The 18,010-nt window shown below is 41.9% G+C and overlaps 2 protein-coding genes across 2 annotated transcripts; both read left to right on the top strand.

Moving 5' to 3' along the window:
* Window positions 1-5,007: 5,007 nt before the first annotated feature.
* LOC149304770 (interferon-gamma-inducible GTPase 10-like) lies at window positions 5,008-8,408 on the top strand. The gene is made up of 2 exons (XM_089478926.1): window positions 5,008-5,698; window positions 7,015-8,408. The coding sequence occupies exons 1-2, from the start codon at window positions 5,019-5,021 to the stop codon at window positions 8,279-8,281; spliced, it is 1,947 nt and encodes a 648-aa protein (XP_089335052.1). The 5' UTR covers window positions 5,008-5,018; the 3' UTR covers window positions 8,282-8,408.
* A 2,560-nt stretch (window positions 8,409-10,968) lies between these two features.
* Window positions 10,969-17,633, top strand: LOC149304769 (phospholipase A2 inhibitor and Ly6/PLAUR domain-containing protein-like). The gene is made up of 7 exons (XM_089478937.1): window positions 10,969-11,001; window positions 11,473-11,530; window positions 11,660-11,726; window positions 13,012-13,128; window positions 14,439-14,591; window positions 15,834-15,971; window positions 17,311-17,633. The coding sequence occupies exons 3-7, from the start codon at window positions 11,678-11,680 to the stop codon at window positions 17,517-17,519; spliced, it is 666 nt and encodes a 221-aa protein (XP_089335063.1). The 5' UTR covers window positions 10,969-11,001; window positions 11,473-11,530; window positions 11,660-11,677; the 3' UTR covers window positions 17,520-17,633.
* Window positions 17,634-18,010: the final 377 nt, after the last annotated feature.

Here is an 18,010-nt window from a genome sequence, read left to right as displayed (position 1 = left end):
AAAGGCACACAGTCTGGGATATTTATAACCAGATACATAAGGGAAGGAAGGAGTAATGCAAATATAACACTGTGACGCACACAACGTAAGTTTCACTGATGACACCTCCGCCACCAATTTATGTGACGTCTCTTTAATATGTCCCACCCCTTTCTGTGTCCAAAACTTTGGTAGCATAGTTTATGTGTATATAACACACAGGCCAAGGGTATGTTCAAACACCAACAAACGTTTATTTTAACATAGAACTGTAAAATGTAACTTGGTCTTGTAATTGTTGACTTGCTTTTGTAGACTCTCAAGACTTATACTGTCTCCTCTTTCTCTGGGACCAACAGACCCTTTCATGGTCTACAATGAACATCTACATCCATAAATACTGTTCCCTCAGGAACCCCTGGAACTCAGTCCTCTCTTGGACTCTACTGTTCCCTAACTGACCACCAACTTCAACTCTCAGGACGCCGAACTCTAACCGACCAAACCAGCTGCCACACCGAATCTTCCAATTCATGATGGCGAACCTATGGCACACATGCCAGAAGTGGCACTCAGAGCCCTCTCTGTGGGCATACATGCTGTCACCTTAGCACAGAGTTTGCCAGAGTTTCTTACTAGAAAGCCAGAGGAACGTGGTTCACCATCAGTTCTGATTGGCTTTTTTGTGAGTCAGTTCATCACAAACACACATACAATACAATTGTAAAACACATTATCCAGGCAGAAAATCCAAGACAAATGAAAACAAAGCAACATAACCAAGTATAAACTTGGTTCTCCATATCAACAGACCCCTTATCGACAAATTCAAGATCCACAACTTGAAAATATTTTTAAAAAATATTTAAATTCCCCAAAGGAAACCTTGATTTTGCCATTTTATCTAAGGGACACCATTATTACTATGCCGTTGTATTTAATGGGATTTGAGAATCTGGAGATTTTGGTATCCACAGGGGTTTCTGGAACCAAACCTCAATGGATATCAAGGGCCCACTATTGTCAAGATATACAGGATTACAAAAGACTTTTTAAACAAAAATTCCAAAAATTGAGATTTATGTATTTGTGTATGTCAAGTCAGAGCAAGCCTTTGTTTGAGTTTCTAGAATGCAGATTCTGAACAGTCTGGTAAAAAGAAATAAGGGCAGAAAGATAGGGGTCAGCTAGGTCATGTAGGGCTTTAAAGGTTTAAACAAGAAGCTGGCACTGAATTTTAAAAGGGATAGGAAACAAATAAAGAGATCTCAGAAGTGGAGTAACATAACTAGGATGACAATCCAAAAAGATACTCTTAGCAGCAGAATGCTGGACACCATTCCAATGGAAAAGATATTGGATTGAAACCTAGTGTTTAGTTAGTCCCAACTAAAGTAGACCAACCGAACCAGTGAACTTTAAGTGTTAACTTGTTATCCAACAGTTAATTCAGTGGGTTTCCTCTAGTTGGGTCTAACCAATGCCAGAATTTCTTTCTCTGGTTTTCTTGGTTAAATTTCTCTGAAAGAACGGGTGTAAAGTCCACCGTCATGTTGGAGGTTTTTAAACAGACGTTGGATACTGTCTTCTCAGAGCCTCTTCAGTAGTGGACACTTCCTAGCAGGGAGTTGGATTGGATGGCCCTTGGGGTTTTTTCCAACTCTCTCTCTCTCTCTCTTTATCTATCTATCTATCTATCTATGGCGTGCTACAGACCGTCCTTAAAGGATGTTCTGGCAGCGGTGCCGTTTGTGCCGCTGGCAAGCCACAGCAGATATAACGCGCGGCTTGGCAACGGCAAGAAAAAGAAGCCGCAAAAAGTGGCTTCTTTTTGCGGTGTGCCAGTGACGCCGCAGTGCGCTATTGGCGCACTCTTGACGTCACCTGGGTGCTGTGACGTGCGGACACTAGACGTCTGATACGTCAAAATGGCAGCGCCCATGTAAACAGGGCGCTGCCATTTTGTACGTACTCCGTATGTACTAGGGTTGCAGGCATCTAAAAGAGACACCCCCAGGCAATGCTAGTATGTACAGAGTACGTACTTGGGTGCCTTTGTGTAGCGGGCCAAACTATCTATCTATCTATCTATCTATCTATCTATCTATCTATCTAATCTATCTGAAGCCAGGAAGGCCAGCTGAATGATATCCTCTGCAGCATTGAGGGCAGCAAACACTGGGGATGCAAGGCAGGCCCAATGGTACCCACATCTCCAGCCCTCAAGGATTTCCTGCCCAAGGAGGCCACCTCCTTCTGTCTAATGTCAGGGCCAGCCCTCCATTCCAAGGAGAGAAGGAATAATAAAAGCATGCAGCCAACTTTTGTTGTACAAGGGTTAACACAAATTTCTGGATCTGGAACCTTTGGCATTCTGGATTTCAACCTTCATGAGCAAACTTGGGCTCACAGGCCCGGCATCTTCCTTCCTTGTTTTAATGTTAAATCTTGGCGTGTTAGTATTGCATTAGGTAGTTATGAGGATGTGGTTGGGCTGAAGATTCTTGGCATGACTAGAAAATAAAAAACCGGTGCTTAAGGAAATTCGTTTCCTTGTGACGTGATTGCAGATTGTTGGGAAGCCATTCGCTCCATCATGCAGCCGACATTTGTTGCACAAGATATTGACACAAAAGCTTTTGTTTTTAGTTACGAGAACGTTGTCAGGCTGAAGATTCTTGGCATTATTAGAAAATAAAAAGAAACTGGTGCTTAGGAAAATTCATTTCCTTGTGATACGATTGTAGCTTGTTGGGAATCCATTGCCTCCACCTCCTTTATGGGTGGACCATACCAGTGTATTGGCTCCAGCCAACAAAACACCAATTGGACTTTCATTTTCATAGTGAGAAGTGTACTCTCTCCTGAACTGGAAGGCAAAGACAAAGCAGTTTCTGAAGGTGGGAAGGGAAAGCCCTCTTACAAGTAGCCATCCACCCTGAAATTAAACAGGTCCACTGTTTCTTTAGCTCCTCAAAAACAACCCTTTGTTGGATACTCAAGGTTAAGTCAGTCTCTCCTCATTTCAGTTTTCTCCCCTTGCTTTCCTGAATTTCCATGCTCTCACTCTGAATTGTTTTCTATCAGCTCTTTTTACACATTGAAAGCCAGTTTGCCACTTTAAGAATATAAATGCATTATGTATAGCCTGGACTGGCACAGCAGCGCAGCGTTTGATATATTAAAAAGACATTGTTTTCATAAAATAATTACAAACTGAATTTGCTTTTTCAGTTTTTATTTTTCTGGTAAGAATCAAACTAATAATGACATAATGGAATAACATCAGTTAAAACAGCTTGGCAAGAAGTGATAGCAATATGACAATAAAAAATTACAAGATCCTGAGCTGTAAGGAACCTCTGAATTATAAGGGAGCCCCTTTATTTTTGCTACCTTATGAGGACAGTAATCTTGTATTACTATCTATTGTTTCATATATATTTTGTAGAATGTAAGTCATTGGCAGGTTTCATTTTCATCCATTTTATTGTCTGTTTGTACAGCACTGTGAAAATCTACAGTGCTATATAAATAAATAAATAATACAATATATACAATTCCTCCCAAAAAAGGATTAAACAATTCTTTGCATTAAAATTACAAATGATAACATCTAAAAACAGTACGATAATAAAATAACGGTGGGCAGAGTCTTTGCTTATATATGTCTTTGGTCGGGTTCTATTCCGGGAAGGCCTGCTGGAAGAGATCCATCTTGACAGCTTTCTTGAAGCTCTCAAGGTTGGCAATTTGACGGATCTCGTCTGACAGGCCATTCCATAAAGTGGGAGCGATCACGGAAAAAGTCCTCTGGGAGGTTGCCGTCAATCTGGCCTTTGTGGACTGCAACAAATTCTTCCCAGAGGATCTGAGAGTGCGGGGCGGATTATATGGAAGGAGGCGATCCCTTAAATAGGCTGGGCCCAAGCCATGGAGGGCTTTAAAGGTAATGACCAACACCTTGTAACTGCTACATTGTTTTTAAAAATAATACATGAGGGTTATAAATATACTATGGAGTTTATCAAACGGGAGGAATTTCTCTTAAATTCGAATGAAAAGTGGGGCCAAAATGCATTCACTTAAAGTCGCTAGTTTAGTGCAATTACATGAATGCGCATTGTGTTCGAACTGGCTTCCCATTGCCCGAAAATAGCATGCCATTGCCCGAATTTGGCTATCACACAATAACGTGAAACCCCATGATTGCCTTCAGATTGCCATTGGATTATACCGCCAATTCCCCTTGTCTGATAAACTCCTAACACTTTGCCTTAAAAAAATTATTCTTTATCTTAAAAGGGAATATTCCATAACCCATTTTTGTTCTTTCTGGATCTGGAACCTTTGGCATTCTGGATTTCAACCTTCACGAGCAAACTTGGGCTCACAGGCCTGGCATCTTCCTATCTTGTTTTAATGTTAAATTTTGGCATGTTAGTAGTGCATTAGGTAGTTAGATAGTTGTGTGACAGATTGGAGGTGTAGAATTCTTTTTATTATTAGTGTGGGTTGTTTTAACTTATTGTATTCAGTTAAGGTAAAGGCTGACTTATTAGTGTATCTTGGTTAACATATTCCTCTTGTTTTGTTTATGTATGTTGCTAACCGCTTTGATCTGTGGAAAAGCAGTATACAGTGGGCCCTCACCTTACGCAGGGATCCGTTCCAGATCCCTCCACGTAAGGTGAATTCCACCTATGCTAAAGCCCCATTGGAAACAATGGGGCTCGTGCACGGCGGCGCGGTGGCGCAAGGGGCATAACGGGCGCGCGCCCATTCAATTGGATGGGACGCGCCGCCCCTTCCGCCCCGCATGCACCCCACGGCTTGAGCGCGTATGCTCAAGCCGTGTAAAGAATGTCCGCGTATGATGTGAGCGCACTGTATAAATAAAAATTATTATTATTAGTATTATTAGTATTATTCTCTATCCTTCATAGACCACTTTTCTTATAAACCTAAATCAGCATGTTAATGCAAAACACATCAACACTGACAATATTAATGGCCTTTTTTACAGTCACGAAATCATCATGGGTAAAACAGGTTCAAAACAAACACCAGTAAGGGAACATGAAGATGTCAAGGCAAATCATAGAAGCATCACATTTGACATTGCCATCACAGGGATGACTGGTGCTGGCAAATCATCGCTTGTCAATGCGCTGCGGGGTATGAGGACAGATGAGGAAGCTGGTGCAGCTGTGACTGATGTGATCCAATGTACGATGGAGCCGATGGCATATGTGCACCCTGTACATCCAGAAATAACAATGTGGGATCTACCAGGAATTGGAACATCTGAATTTGAAGCAAAGAAATACGTAAAGGATATGCATTTTTATAAGTATGATTTCTTCATCATTGTTTCTGAAGATCGTTTCACTGAGGAGGACATCCTGCTCGTCCGTGAAATCCAGAAAATAAAGAAGAAGTTCTTTTATGTACGCACCAAAGTAGATGTCAGCGTGAATTCTGAAAGAAAGAACCCCGATTTCAATGCAGACAAAGTCCTGGAGAAGATAAGGAAATACTGCTGTGAAAATCTGACCAAGGAAGGAGAGACTTCTCCAAGGGTTTTCCTGATATCAAGATGGGATCTGAGCATGTATGACTTCCCACTTCTTCAAAAGGCCCTGTGGAAAGAATGGGATGATTTCAAGAGATGTGCCTCAAAGTTGCCCCTTGAGCTAAAAGGGAAGAGACATGACAGGTGGGTTGGATTTTGATAAGGCCAAAATCTGATTTCAGTATTGATCTGCACATTAACATGAAAACATGTTGTTGTTGATTATGATAGTTACACAATATTATTGTTCTATATAATATAACCTTTTTTATATCCCATTATTCCCATGTCTCTTTATGTTGGAAGATGAAGACCTTGTCTACCCCATTATTGTTACTGTTATGTCTGAGTAGGGATGTGATTTCCAGCCTCTTGCCCAAAGGCAATGCCATCTCTTGGTTGAGATGCATTGTTCCCTTTGCCTTGTTGATGTTTTTAGGGTTCGTCATTCCATACGCACTAGTATATATAGCCAGCCTGTTTGAGCAGAGTATTGTAATATTTGGCAGTCAGGCTTCTATGTACATCAGGTTACTCTGTTTTTGTAGGCTGAGTTACAAATCTATTGTTTCCCCTAATAGCATTCATTTCCTCCTGAACTATTCAACCTGGCTTTTAAATTGAAGCCAAGCTGGACTCCAGCAATGGAGCTCCTTATGTCAACAGAAGATGATTCATGGTTGAATATCAACAACTGGATATAGGAAGTATAAAAATTCCTTGCTGAAACAGCACCATAGGTTGCTGGTTTGTTTCTGGGCACAATTCACAGTTCTAGCATGGACCCATTCATCCCTATATACTGACCACCTGAAAGCTTGTATTGCCCCATATGAGCCTGTCCAAGACTGGTGATATATAGGGGGAAACTTTAGTGTGTTACAGACTGCCAAAATAAAGCTGCTTCGGGTCTCTTTGGAGGTATGCTATTTAAATGATGCATGCATCCTAAGAATCCGGAAGCTGCACCAAAAGCTGCACTCCAGTGCTTAGGAATGGAGTGTGGCTTTGGTGCAACCTCCGGACCCTTAGGACCCATGCATCATTTAAATAGCATACCTCCAAAGAGACCCGAAGCAGCTTTATTTTGGCAGTCTGTAACAGGCCTGAATCTCCATCTCACTATCTTCCCAAGCTCAGCTTTCAAAACTTTGCACTGCAGATTGCATTAGCTGTTCTGTTTTAACTGATATTGTAAACCGCCTTGACTTCCACTTGCTAGAAAAGCAGAAGATAAATCTAACCAATCGATCAATCGACCAATAAAATGTTTAAAGGTCCCCAGCTGCCATCATAAAGGCAGGATCAGTAATAACAATTGATCGCATGCAGCTTCTTAGCTGGGGAAGCGTTAACACCAAATGGATAAAAGAAAAGATTATTTGATAATTAGGTAAGGCAAACTAGCAATCACAGTTTCTTTCTTTCTTTCTTTCTTTCTTTCTTTCTTTCTTTCTTAGGACAAATAAACCCTTGAGAGGACCTTTCCTGGGAAGTGCCATATCAAGAACAGTCTTAAAAATTGAACTCAACTCATTGAGACTTGCTTTGGAAAAAGATGATCTCTCAGATGTCATCGCTAATATCCAGCAGGAACTGGATTTACTAAAAAATGCCACACTTGACATAGCCATCACTGGGCGTTCAGGAGCTGGCAAGTCATCTCTCACCAATGCTCTGAGGGACATGACCGATTATGAAAAAGAGTCAGCTGAGACTGGGGCAACACAAACAACAATGGAACCAAAGCCGTATCCACATCCCACATTCCCCAAAGTAACAATATGGGACCTGCCGGGAATTGGAACACGAGAATTTAAAGCCAAGCAATATCTGAAGAATGTTAATTTCAGCAAGTATGATTTTTTCATCATTGTTTCTTCTGGGCATTTCACTGAGAATGATTTCATGCTAGCACACGAAATTCAGAAAATGCAGAAGAGGTTTTACTACGTGCGCACAAAAGTAGATGTCAATATTGAGTCAGAAAAAAAGAAACAGAACTTCAGAGAGGATGAAACCCTGGAAAAGATAAGGAATGACTGCTGTGAAAATTTGAAAAAGGCAGGAGACTCTTCCCCAAGGGTTTTCTTGATGTCACGGTGGGATTTGAACCTGTACGATTTCCCTTCCCTGCATGACACCATGGAGGAGGAGCTGGATGATCTCAAGAGACATGCCTTCATCCTGACTTCACCAATTTTCTCAGGAGAAATTATTAAAAAGAAGAAAATGGCACTGGAAGCCCTGATATGGAAGCTAGCACTCCTGTCTTGCTTTGTGGGAACTTTCCCTGTTCCAGGCCTCTCTTTTGCTTGTGATATTATCATATTAGCAGATGCACTGATACATTTCTGCAGGGTCTTTGGCTTAGATGAAGATTCCCTGCGTATCTTGGCCAACCGTGTTGATAAGCCTGTTGAAGAACTGAGATCTGCTATAAAAAACACTCCCATGCCCAAAAACATCAATCCAGGGGTGGTCCTTGGCCTCTTGTCAAAATCCTTGTTTTGTTATACACTGACGATGGTTGAACTACTTTGTGATTTTGTACCTGTGCTCGGCTCTATAGTTGGTGGAGCCAGTTCTTTCTTCTGCACCTTCTACTTGCTGAGAAGCTTTCTGCAAAATGTTGAGACCGATGCTGCCAATGTTCGGGCGAAAGCAAGCAAGCAAGCAAGCAGTAAAAGAGTCCTAGATAAAGCTCAAAGTGTGCGAGATTTGTAATGGAACAAAACCGCAGCTCGGGGAAAAAAAGAAAGAAAGAGATTTAAGGAAAATTTGCATGGAACCTCTGATCAGAAAGTTTATCCCCATGTTACTGAATGCTCTAACTGAAAATAACATAGAACACTCTACTGACAAATAAAGAATATACCAATGCAGATTTTGTCTGATGAATTGCTATTCCACAAATGTTCTTCTAACGTACTTGGCACCCAGAAGCCAAAGGAGATGTTCTGGGTGGGTCCTGGCAAGTTCATCTCTTCCATCATTGATCAGTAGGATTAGACTGGTTGGCACAGTTTCAGAATAGAAAGTGTAACTGTTTAACCCCCACCTCATCTACCATGAAGTCACCCAATTTTGCCCCCTCTCCATTATTTCATGCCATGCTGGACAACAGGGATGGGAGAATTGCAGAAGCATCTGGCTATGTCTCTGTAGCCAGACATGAAATGTTTTACATCAGCCACGGAAATTTCTGAAGGACTCTGACAGAACACATCAGACAATGTAATTGCTTCATGACTGAATATAGGAACATAGCCAGACACTTCTGTGATACGCTCCACTCTGTTGCAGATATGGACCGGCTGGGGCTCAGTGGCTCTATCAGGTTGGGTTTTGGTCACTTTGGGAAGGAGGAGTAACTAAAAATAGATGTACACAGTTGAACATATGTTTGAGATGTGGGGCTGGAAGAGAGTGCTGAGGATACAGCAGACGGCCAGGAAGACAAATAAATGGGTCCTACAACAGATCAACTGCTACAACTGCTCTTGCCTCTCTGTGGAGAGAAATTTCATCCAAAGCACTCCCTTTGGAATCCAGATCTTCTCAGCAGGAACCCAGTGCTGTTTACTCAGCTTGTTTTGGAGCACAAGCTGGTCAAACATGTGTTTTAGGGGAAAGCGAAACCTAACTCGGGTGGCTGAAGTTTCGCTTTCTTGTAAATCATTTGTTTGACCAGTAGGTTGAGGCCTGAAGGGAAGGGAGGAGAGCAAGTAAAAACTGGACAGCCTCCAAACCAGAGTTAGGTTTCGCTTTCCCATACACCAAACTGCTGCAACCTCTCTGAGCTTATCTATTCTTCATCAGAAATACTGTTTGCCACTTGGCTTCCATTCTGATGCTACTTGGCCAAATGTGTCTCCAAGCTTCCTCTGTTCAAATATTGGAGGGTGTAGTTCTGTTCTTCTCCTTTTTTTCATTGCCGGGGATGGGAATACACAAAGGGACTACGGGTGGAATAAATCCCCCAGAGGTAGATAAGACTACAACAGAAGTTGATATAGAGAGGGATGCCAGGAAATTAATACTTAGAAGGGTCACACAGTAGGGGTGTGTGGATTGCACTAGAAGTGTGCAAAGATTCAAGCAAAGATACTTTTCCTGATTCACCCCCCCCTGATTTTGGGCAGATCAAGCTGGGGGCACCCCAATTTTCTCTTCCTCGCCTCTTCCCCTCTTAGCCCACAACCTGTTGGTCAAGGAACTGATTTACATGAAAACCAAAGTTCAGCCATCTGAGTTATTTTTCTTATCAATGTGGTTTTGGAGCAACTTGCTCTTTTGAAAAGAGGGATAGAAACTATGGCCTGTTACAGACTGCCAAAATAAAGCTGCTTCGGGTCTCTTTGGAGGTATGCTATTTAAAAGACGCATGGGTCCTAAGAGTCTGGAGCTCGCACCAAAGCCACACTCCGTTCCTAAGCACTGGAGTGCAGCTTTGGTGCAGCTTCCGGATTCTTAGGATGCATGCATCATTTAAACAGCATACCTCCAAAGAGACCCGAAGCAGCTTTATTTTGGCAGTCTGTAATAGGCAAACAGTTTAGAGTCCTTTATTATTTATTTAATTGTACTTAATTATTTGTCTATTTATTATGCTGTCTTTATTTCCAAAGAAGGGACCCAAGCCGACTCACAAGATAGCAACATTTTTAAAAAACCTTACAGTAAATTAAAAAAAAAAACAGTTAAAATCACCTAATGAAAACAATGGCCCGGTACATACTGCCAAGGATTAGGGACGGCGCATCAACCACATGGTTCCTAACCATAGCACATCACGGTGTCGTTGTAATGGTGGCCTACCGTCCATACGGGGGCTGTCATCGTGATGTAAGCGATGTGCAGCATATAGACATCACTGCACGTCACTTACATCACCAGCACACCAATGGCGTACTCATGATGTGTGCCAATGGTGCGCCTGTGACGTGCACCGGTCGCTTTAAAAAGAACCCAGTTTTTCCAGATTCTTTTTACTGTGGAGGTACGCCACGCGGTTTGCTGCTGCGGCGTCCCTCTGGAAGAAAAACGGACACCTCCAGCCCACTTTTCAGGGCGCCAATATAAAACTGACATTGAAAACGTACAAACATTAAAACATAACTAAAACACCCTCCCCATCTAAAACCACCCTGTCATGATTCTTACATTAAAAAGGTTTCAGGGGAGTGTGCCTTTCTGTGGGCTGAAAGTTGGGCCCCCCGCAGTTGCCCCAAAGGCCTGTGGTCTCTACGCATTATGAAAAATCAGCACCTATAGAAGCAGTTTGAGCTAAGTGACAATCCTCTACCTCTTTTCCATGGTCTTCCCTATCACTGCACCCCAAGGGAGATGTTACCCGAGTGTGATAATAAAGGTAGTTTCACTTTAAGAGAACTGGAATCGCGGAGACCCAAGTGACAGTTACTTGAGGTAGGCTGAGCATTCAGGTAGCTATCAACAAAACAAAGACACTTTATGTTTAGATATATGTTATTAATTTTAAAATAGAATATAACAAAGTAATTACCCAACACAAAAGGTAATTACAGGACTAAACCATAATGGTTTAAAAATGACTTCATTACATAATACTTCCTTCCTTTGAAGACTTGGAGCTAATTAAACCCATTGGACCTTCACTTTCTTTTCACTTCTTCTTGATCCGTGACCTCTGTATGAATTCTTCACCCACCTTATACCTTTTCCAAATTATCTTGTAAATCATGTCAAATTAAACATTTCTAGTTTACTAATCCAAACTTAATATAATTGTCACTGTCTTCATACTAAACCATTGAAACATCTTACTGTACAATACAAATCATGCATAGATTATAATTGACTTATATGTATTTTAATCATTGAAGCCTAATGTGTATTCCTCTCCCCATCTGAGCTTCACTTCTCTGCTTTCTTAGGTTTCTGATGTTGAAGCTCCTTGCATAGCTCTAGGACATTATAGATTAGTTTTCCCAGGTACGTATGTGTATACTCTGGTAAACCGGCATTCACACTTTCTATGGATGTCATCAAGGTTCCTTTGAGCTGGAGAATTTGCTTTGTCACAGAGACACCAATTGTTTCTGCATGCCTTAATTCTTTCAGGATTGAATTCTTATCACCATGTGGGCTCCACCAAGACTCATCCTTTTCCTTGTGTTTGTAAGGACAGGTAAGGAGGAGTGGTCATCTGTTGTGGCATTGTCTTGTTTCTTCTCTTTATGAGCTTATGTTGCATGGTTGTTATCATGATTAGTATGACATGTTTGGCATGAATTGTATGAAAAGAAAAATGAATGAGAATAGGGGGAAACCCTCCTAGTTCTTCCTGTAACACAGAGCAACTAGATGGGATTTGCTGATGACCTTCACTGGAAACAACCTAAGCAACCAACATGAGAACAGTTAGAGTTCTATCGACCCTTTTCTTCCAATGGGGATTGACATCTATGCCATAACCAAAGCTGCCTGATTATCAGGCTGCCATCCAATATAATGTGGGTGAAGCACAATGCTCCAACTGAGCAGTCCTGCATCCTTTCCTCCCTTTTGGTGCACTCCAACACCCATTTACTGTCTGAGAAGGGAAGACACAATGGGAATGTAGCATGGTCCTCACCGTAGGAATTCTCCCCCACCAAATGAAAATTTCCTCCAGTTCTTCCAGTATTGCAAAGAGTAAGGCACTGAAAATTGTGCACAACTAGAAACCTTACATTTGCTGTGTGTTTGCTTGCCCTGACTAACTCTTGTCTGCCCTCTTTCTTTGGATGCCAAAATTAATTCTGAAGTTTTAAGTTACTGCAAGTCTAGAAATTTGCAGAATGAAGGAAAATTTCACAGAAGGGGAGGCAGAATTCTAATTTGAATCACCATGCTTGCCTTCCACCATCACTCCTAGGCAAGTAAACAGCCACTGTAGTCTGTCTTGGGCATATGGACATTGCTGGAGGTGAGGCATGGGCAATGCACAACAAGGGCTCAAATTCTCCCTTTGCAACACCCAGAAAAGAACATACTGCCTGGATTTAGGCTTCAGAGCGCTTGCCTCTGTCACCAAGCCTAACCATATGCTCACAGGACAAACCTGTGTTCCTTACTGCATCCTCTTTGAGGTCAATGCCATGCCACCATACATAGAGCTACTGAAGATCCTGGTGCCACAGACCACCTGACATCCTGCTGCGTAACTTGCACCACATGAAGCCTATTGCTCTCTGTGAGTTTAGCTGCATAGTCAAGATCCTGATGATGTTGTGTGACCACAAACCTTATAGGACACTGAAGAAGTGAAGAATAAAAACATAGCTTCTCTGCTGTGTTTTGCTACTAACAGGGATGCAGATGGTGTAGCGGAGACACATTCAACCATGACTACTTTTCTTTAACATTTGTTTGACACAATATTATATCCATCAAAAAAAAGATGCTTCCTTCCCCCTCCGTTCTTCTTCCAGGTGCAGCTCTGGAGTGTGAAGTTTGTTCTGGGTTTGGCAAGAATTGTACTGGAAGTATGAAGACCTGTCTTCCTGACCATGATACCTGTGTCATTGTCTTGGCTGAAAGTACTTTAGGTAGGTGTGAAAGACAATGAACCTGAGCCGGGGAATGGACAGGGCAATGTTCAGGCAAAGCTGTTTATATTTCCTATATGAAAATGTAAATGTATATGCACATTTCCTACTTAGTCCATTTTCAGGTTCTCCATTTCTTGGGGGAAGAGGGTGACGTTTTGTTACTGTTCATGAATAACACTGGTGTGTGGATGTTAAAGTGCAGATGCTCACCAAGCAGGTGCAATACCCATTCAAAACAGACAGCCCCAAATAGACAATCCAGACAGAAAGAAAATGCAAGAAGCTGGCATAATGTCAACAAACACGTTGTCTCCGTTTGTAACTCTACAAGGAGTGGGGGGTTTTTTTTTGGTAAAAATAATGGGTCTTAACTGCCTATAATAAAGTGAAGGACATTTCAGTGGCTCCCATCAGAAAAAGCCATTTGGTGCCATTTCAATGTCAGGTGAACTTTCCAGTGCCAGGTAAAATCTTTTGATTCACCTAGACTCTTTAGTTCTTCGGTTTTTAAAGAAAGGTATTCATGAGCGTGGAGACGCACTATCCATGATGCTGCAGCCTTCTTCGAAAGCTCACGCTGAACAAGCCTCAAAGAGAAACGACAATGCAGAAAGAACCGCAACATGGAAACATCACCCAAGGAGACTTTCTGCTGTGCTTTCTGCAACTGGACCTATTTATCCCAAATTGGCCTTTTTAGTCACCAACGCGCTTGTACAAAGCGCGGGATGAGTCCTTCCTGAATCTTCGTTCGCGAAGTAAAGCCAGAGAGAGAGATTCATGAGTGTGGGAAAAAAAATACACCAGTTCTGGGATTTTGCTTGACGCAAAGTGTTTGGGCATGGTGAAATTGTCTGCCTGGGATTGCCAAACTGCTCCTTAGATCTCACATCCATCACAAGAGCAACTGCGGGTGAAGCAGAAGCAGGACCAATTTTTCAACACTTGAAATTATGTTTTGTGCCACATTTAATTATTTCTGTTTGGTTTTAATTATGACCGAACCTTTGTGGCTGGCAAGTGGGCATGTATGTCTGTGTTTGGATGGTGTTGCCGTGAGAAAATACCAGTCTGCAAAAAAGTAATTTGCATTAGTGAGCCTGAATTCAGTTGCCAAAAGGGGTCTCATAGATTGGATAACTCCTTTAGAGTTCTGATATCAGAACAACTATTCTCCACTGGATGGCTGGTTACTAAATGTAGAACAACACCTCATTCACCATGGATCTGCCACACCACATGCTTCCTTGCGGATGAAGATTTTGCTTGCCTCTGACCATACTTTCTCCTCTTTGCATCCCCTGAAGAAGGCAGGTTGGTTCAGACGATAGCAAAGGGCTGTGAAACTTCTACTATCTGCAGTTTCCCCGTCAGCCACATGAATATGGGACAGGGAAAAGTCTTACAAACAAGTTTGGTCTGTTGCAGAGAGAAAACCTGCCAAAAAGTTTATCCTCGATGTAAGTGTATGAACTTCCTTTGTACATCTTCTCTTTTTCTTCTCACTATTTCTTGGCTCAGTATTCCTGGTGGCTAAAATGTAAGGAGGAGGAAATGACCCTTTGGTCTCCAGAGTTGTAGTCCAGCATTCGAAGGACTGTGCCATGCTGGCTCAATTCAACCCTGCCTCTTTAAATTCACAAGAAATTATCCTTAATCCCCCCTTTTCTTTTCACACCCACTCAAAATGCCAAAAAAGCATTTTATAGATATTGAGCTGTTTGGATCATCAATGATTCAAGTTCTATCCAAGAGCACCACTGGAATGTATTGGGAGAAAGAAGTTTGTAATGCACACTTTCATAAACTTATCAGTCTTTGTATGAGAAAACAAAGCTGAAATGGACGCAGAGAGTAGTGGCTTTCTCCATGCCTTACTGCATGATGTTATAGCACTTCAGCTCTCTTTCTGTGGGAGATGGTTGTGAAAGCACATCCTTTTGCTAGCTGGATAAAATCAGTTCAACAAAACACACCCTTTTACAACTGTCTCCAGTGAGAAGAAGACTGAAGCACTATGGCATCATGTGGTAAGGCTTGGAGAAAAGTACTACTCTCTGACTTTGTTTCTGATTTGTTTTCTCATGAATTGGCTGATACAAACTTCTTTCTCCCAATACATCACAAAGGCATGCAAAACCCTTTTGCATGCTAATATTTTAGCCTCCAGCGGGCACATTCAGATGGATTGAAAAGTCTCTAATTTTGTGAAGTCGAAGGCCTTCATGGCCGGCATCCATAGTTTTTTGTGGGTGTTTGGGGCTATGTGGCCATGCTGTAGAAGAGTTTATTCCTGACGTTTCGTCAGCATCTGTGCCTGGCATCTTCAGAGAATGCATTATCTGAAGATGCCCATAGCCACAGATGCTGGTGAAACGTCAGGGATAAACTCTTCTAGAACATGGCCACATAGCCCCAAAAACCCACAAAAAACTACAGTCTCTAATTTTGTTACTGTTGTTTCTGCAGTTATACAGGATTGAAATAAACCATCCTGGGGAACTAGCTTATCTACCGGGATATAAGAGGAAATATTCTAGGGTGAACAAAACATGTATGGCTTCCCAAAATAAAATCAGAACAAAAGGAAACAAAATCTGAGCCTTTTCGGTCTTTTAAATCAGTCTGTATGTGCCAGTGTTTCATCCTTCTCTTATCCTGGAGATCCCTTGGGGAACCTTTCTTTTTTCTCCTGATTTCAGTATTGCCCATGGAGACAAAACTGAATGGAAAACAGTGTCCTGCCTGTTATTCTTGGACAGTTCCATGCAACCCAATTGTTTTGAATTGTACGGGAACAGAGGAATACTGCTTTGAAGTTTCTACACGTTTCTATGTTGGTAAGTCTGACTTTAAATGCAAAATATTTTCTCCTCCAACAGCTTAATTTTTAGCTCTAGTGCAGGATGATATGTATCATATGTTTTTCTAGACGTTGTTTCATTGCACCCTCCTCTCTCTCCGTGTGCCCCCAGAAATGGCTTCACGTGACAGAGAGGGCATGCGTGCCATAGGTTCGCTATCACAGGATAAGGGCAAACATAGCTATCTCTGGAGACAGCTCAAAGGTGTTGAGGAATGGTAAACACAGAGGATGTGTGTTGATCTAAGATGTTAATGTTTCTGAATTGTAAAAGAGTATAAAACCTGGACTTTTCAGTTATCTCACTTTGCACATCTTCAGGTGGATCTGTTTCTGCAGAAATAGTCCTCCCCTCCCTTATACCTTGCTCACATTCCTTCTGCTAATTCGGACCTCCTCCTGGACAACATATTTCACTCTTGTGACACTGGTTATTTGGGAACAATTTCCTAATGTTGGAGAGGGTGAGTTGTGGTGGTGGGGTATGGAAGACAAATCACTGCATTTGTGGGTGCTTTCGGCTTATGGTCAGGCAAAACAATTGCCTGAAAATCACACCCTCAACTTAACAACTTTTGAGGAACTCAAGGTTTCTAAGGGGCTTCGAGAACTGCAGCTAGGGGACCCAATGGCTGCAAATGGCCAACAAGCTACACTTTGTCCACTCCTTCTCTAAATCAAGGATTGGCATGCCTTCAGATGTTTGGCATAAACCCTGGGCAGCTAATGGTGAGGGATTATGGAAACTGTAGTCCAAAATATCTGCAAGGAGAGATTTGTTATTCTCAGTGAAGTACTCTGAGAACCCTAGTTGAGGAATCAATAAATCCCAGTAAAATATTTGGCCTCCTGACCACAGGTGAGGGAATAAGCCCTCTCTGTTTTGCAATCTGCACAAGATGTCTCTGCACAAAATGATCTCTTTTCCTTTTATGAAGCAAATCACAGAAGGACAAAGGTATTGACCCCAAAGACACGAGTTACCTACCTGTTACTCATACTTTAAAGGTTTATCCAGCAATGCAGCAGTAATTGTTAATTCATGCAACTTGGTGGTCCCCAAAAAACTGAGGACAAAGGAGGAAGTTGGGGAAGGAGGAGAGAAACTGGGACATTTAAAAAGCAGCTGAAAAAGTGGGACAACAGTTAGAGGGCATGGTCTGGATGTTGCCTGAGGCAGAGTTGTTACCGAGGGAAGGTCTATGAAGAGAGAATGGTTAGGCCACATGCCGCATAGCCATGAGAGAAAGTGTGGTGGAGAGTAGTTACCGAAAACCATGATTCTCCTAAGGATCCATCTTATCTTTCCCATATAGGTGAAAGACTCAAAGACTTGAACATGAAGGGCTGCACTACCAAGTCAGTCTGCAATTCAATAAATCATGGTGACACTCCCAGATTGGAAAGTGGGGATGCAGTTCTGTTAAAGGCCCGTTGTGAACTAGACCTTTCTAGTGGGTCTCATTCCTCTGGACTACAACTGCTGACTTTCTTTGGACTCCTGCTCCTGAAGATCCTCTCATAAAAAAACACCTATCTGGAAATTAACATCCGCTCTGCCTTCAGTTCTACTTCCTTTCTCCCAGTGCAGACTGGCCTGCTAGGTAGCTTTTTCTCTTTTCTATTTTTGCCTCACCGAAAATAAAAATGAGACTTGAAATAAATCCATTTTGAATACGTGGTGCACATCTTTCAGTAGACTGCTAAGTGATGAAAATTGTTTCTCTTTACTTAAATATCCTAAATTATTTTTTTCCTTAGCTGAAATGTTGCCTTTAATTTAAATATCCTGACACCAGATTTGGTACAATTTTATCCAAAGAGAATGAAGACCAAGCAGTGCATTACTCTAAAGATTCATGGGGTGACCTGTGGAGATTTTAATTTTAGTGCTGCCAGAATGACAAACGCATTGAGCTAGAAGGTAAGAAATCATAAGCTTACGCTCTTTAGACAACTACGCAAAAAAGGAATATAAGGCTGCTTATGCAAGCTGTTTCCTCATTCACCCACAGT

Source organism: Sceloporus occidentalis, unplaced genomic scaffold (assembly GCF_023333645.1).
Source record: "Sceloporus occidentalis isolate IW3139 unplaced genomic scaffold, rSceOcc1.0.p SCAF_13, whole genome shotgun sequence".
NCBI lineage: Eukaryota > Metazoa > Chordata > Lepidosauria > Squamata > Phrynosomatidae > Sceloporus > Sceloporus occidentalis.
This window is presented reverse-complemented; position numbering and strand designations above follow the sequence as displayed.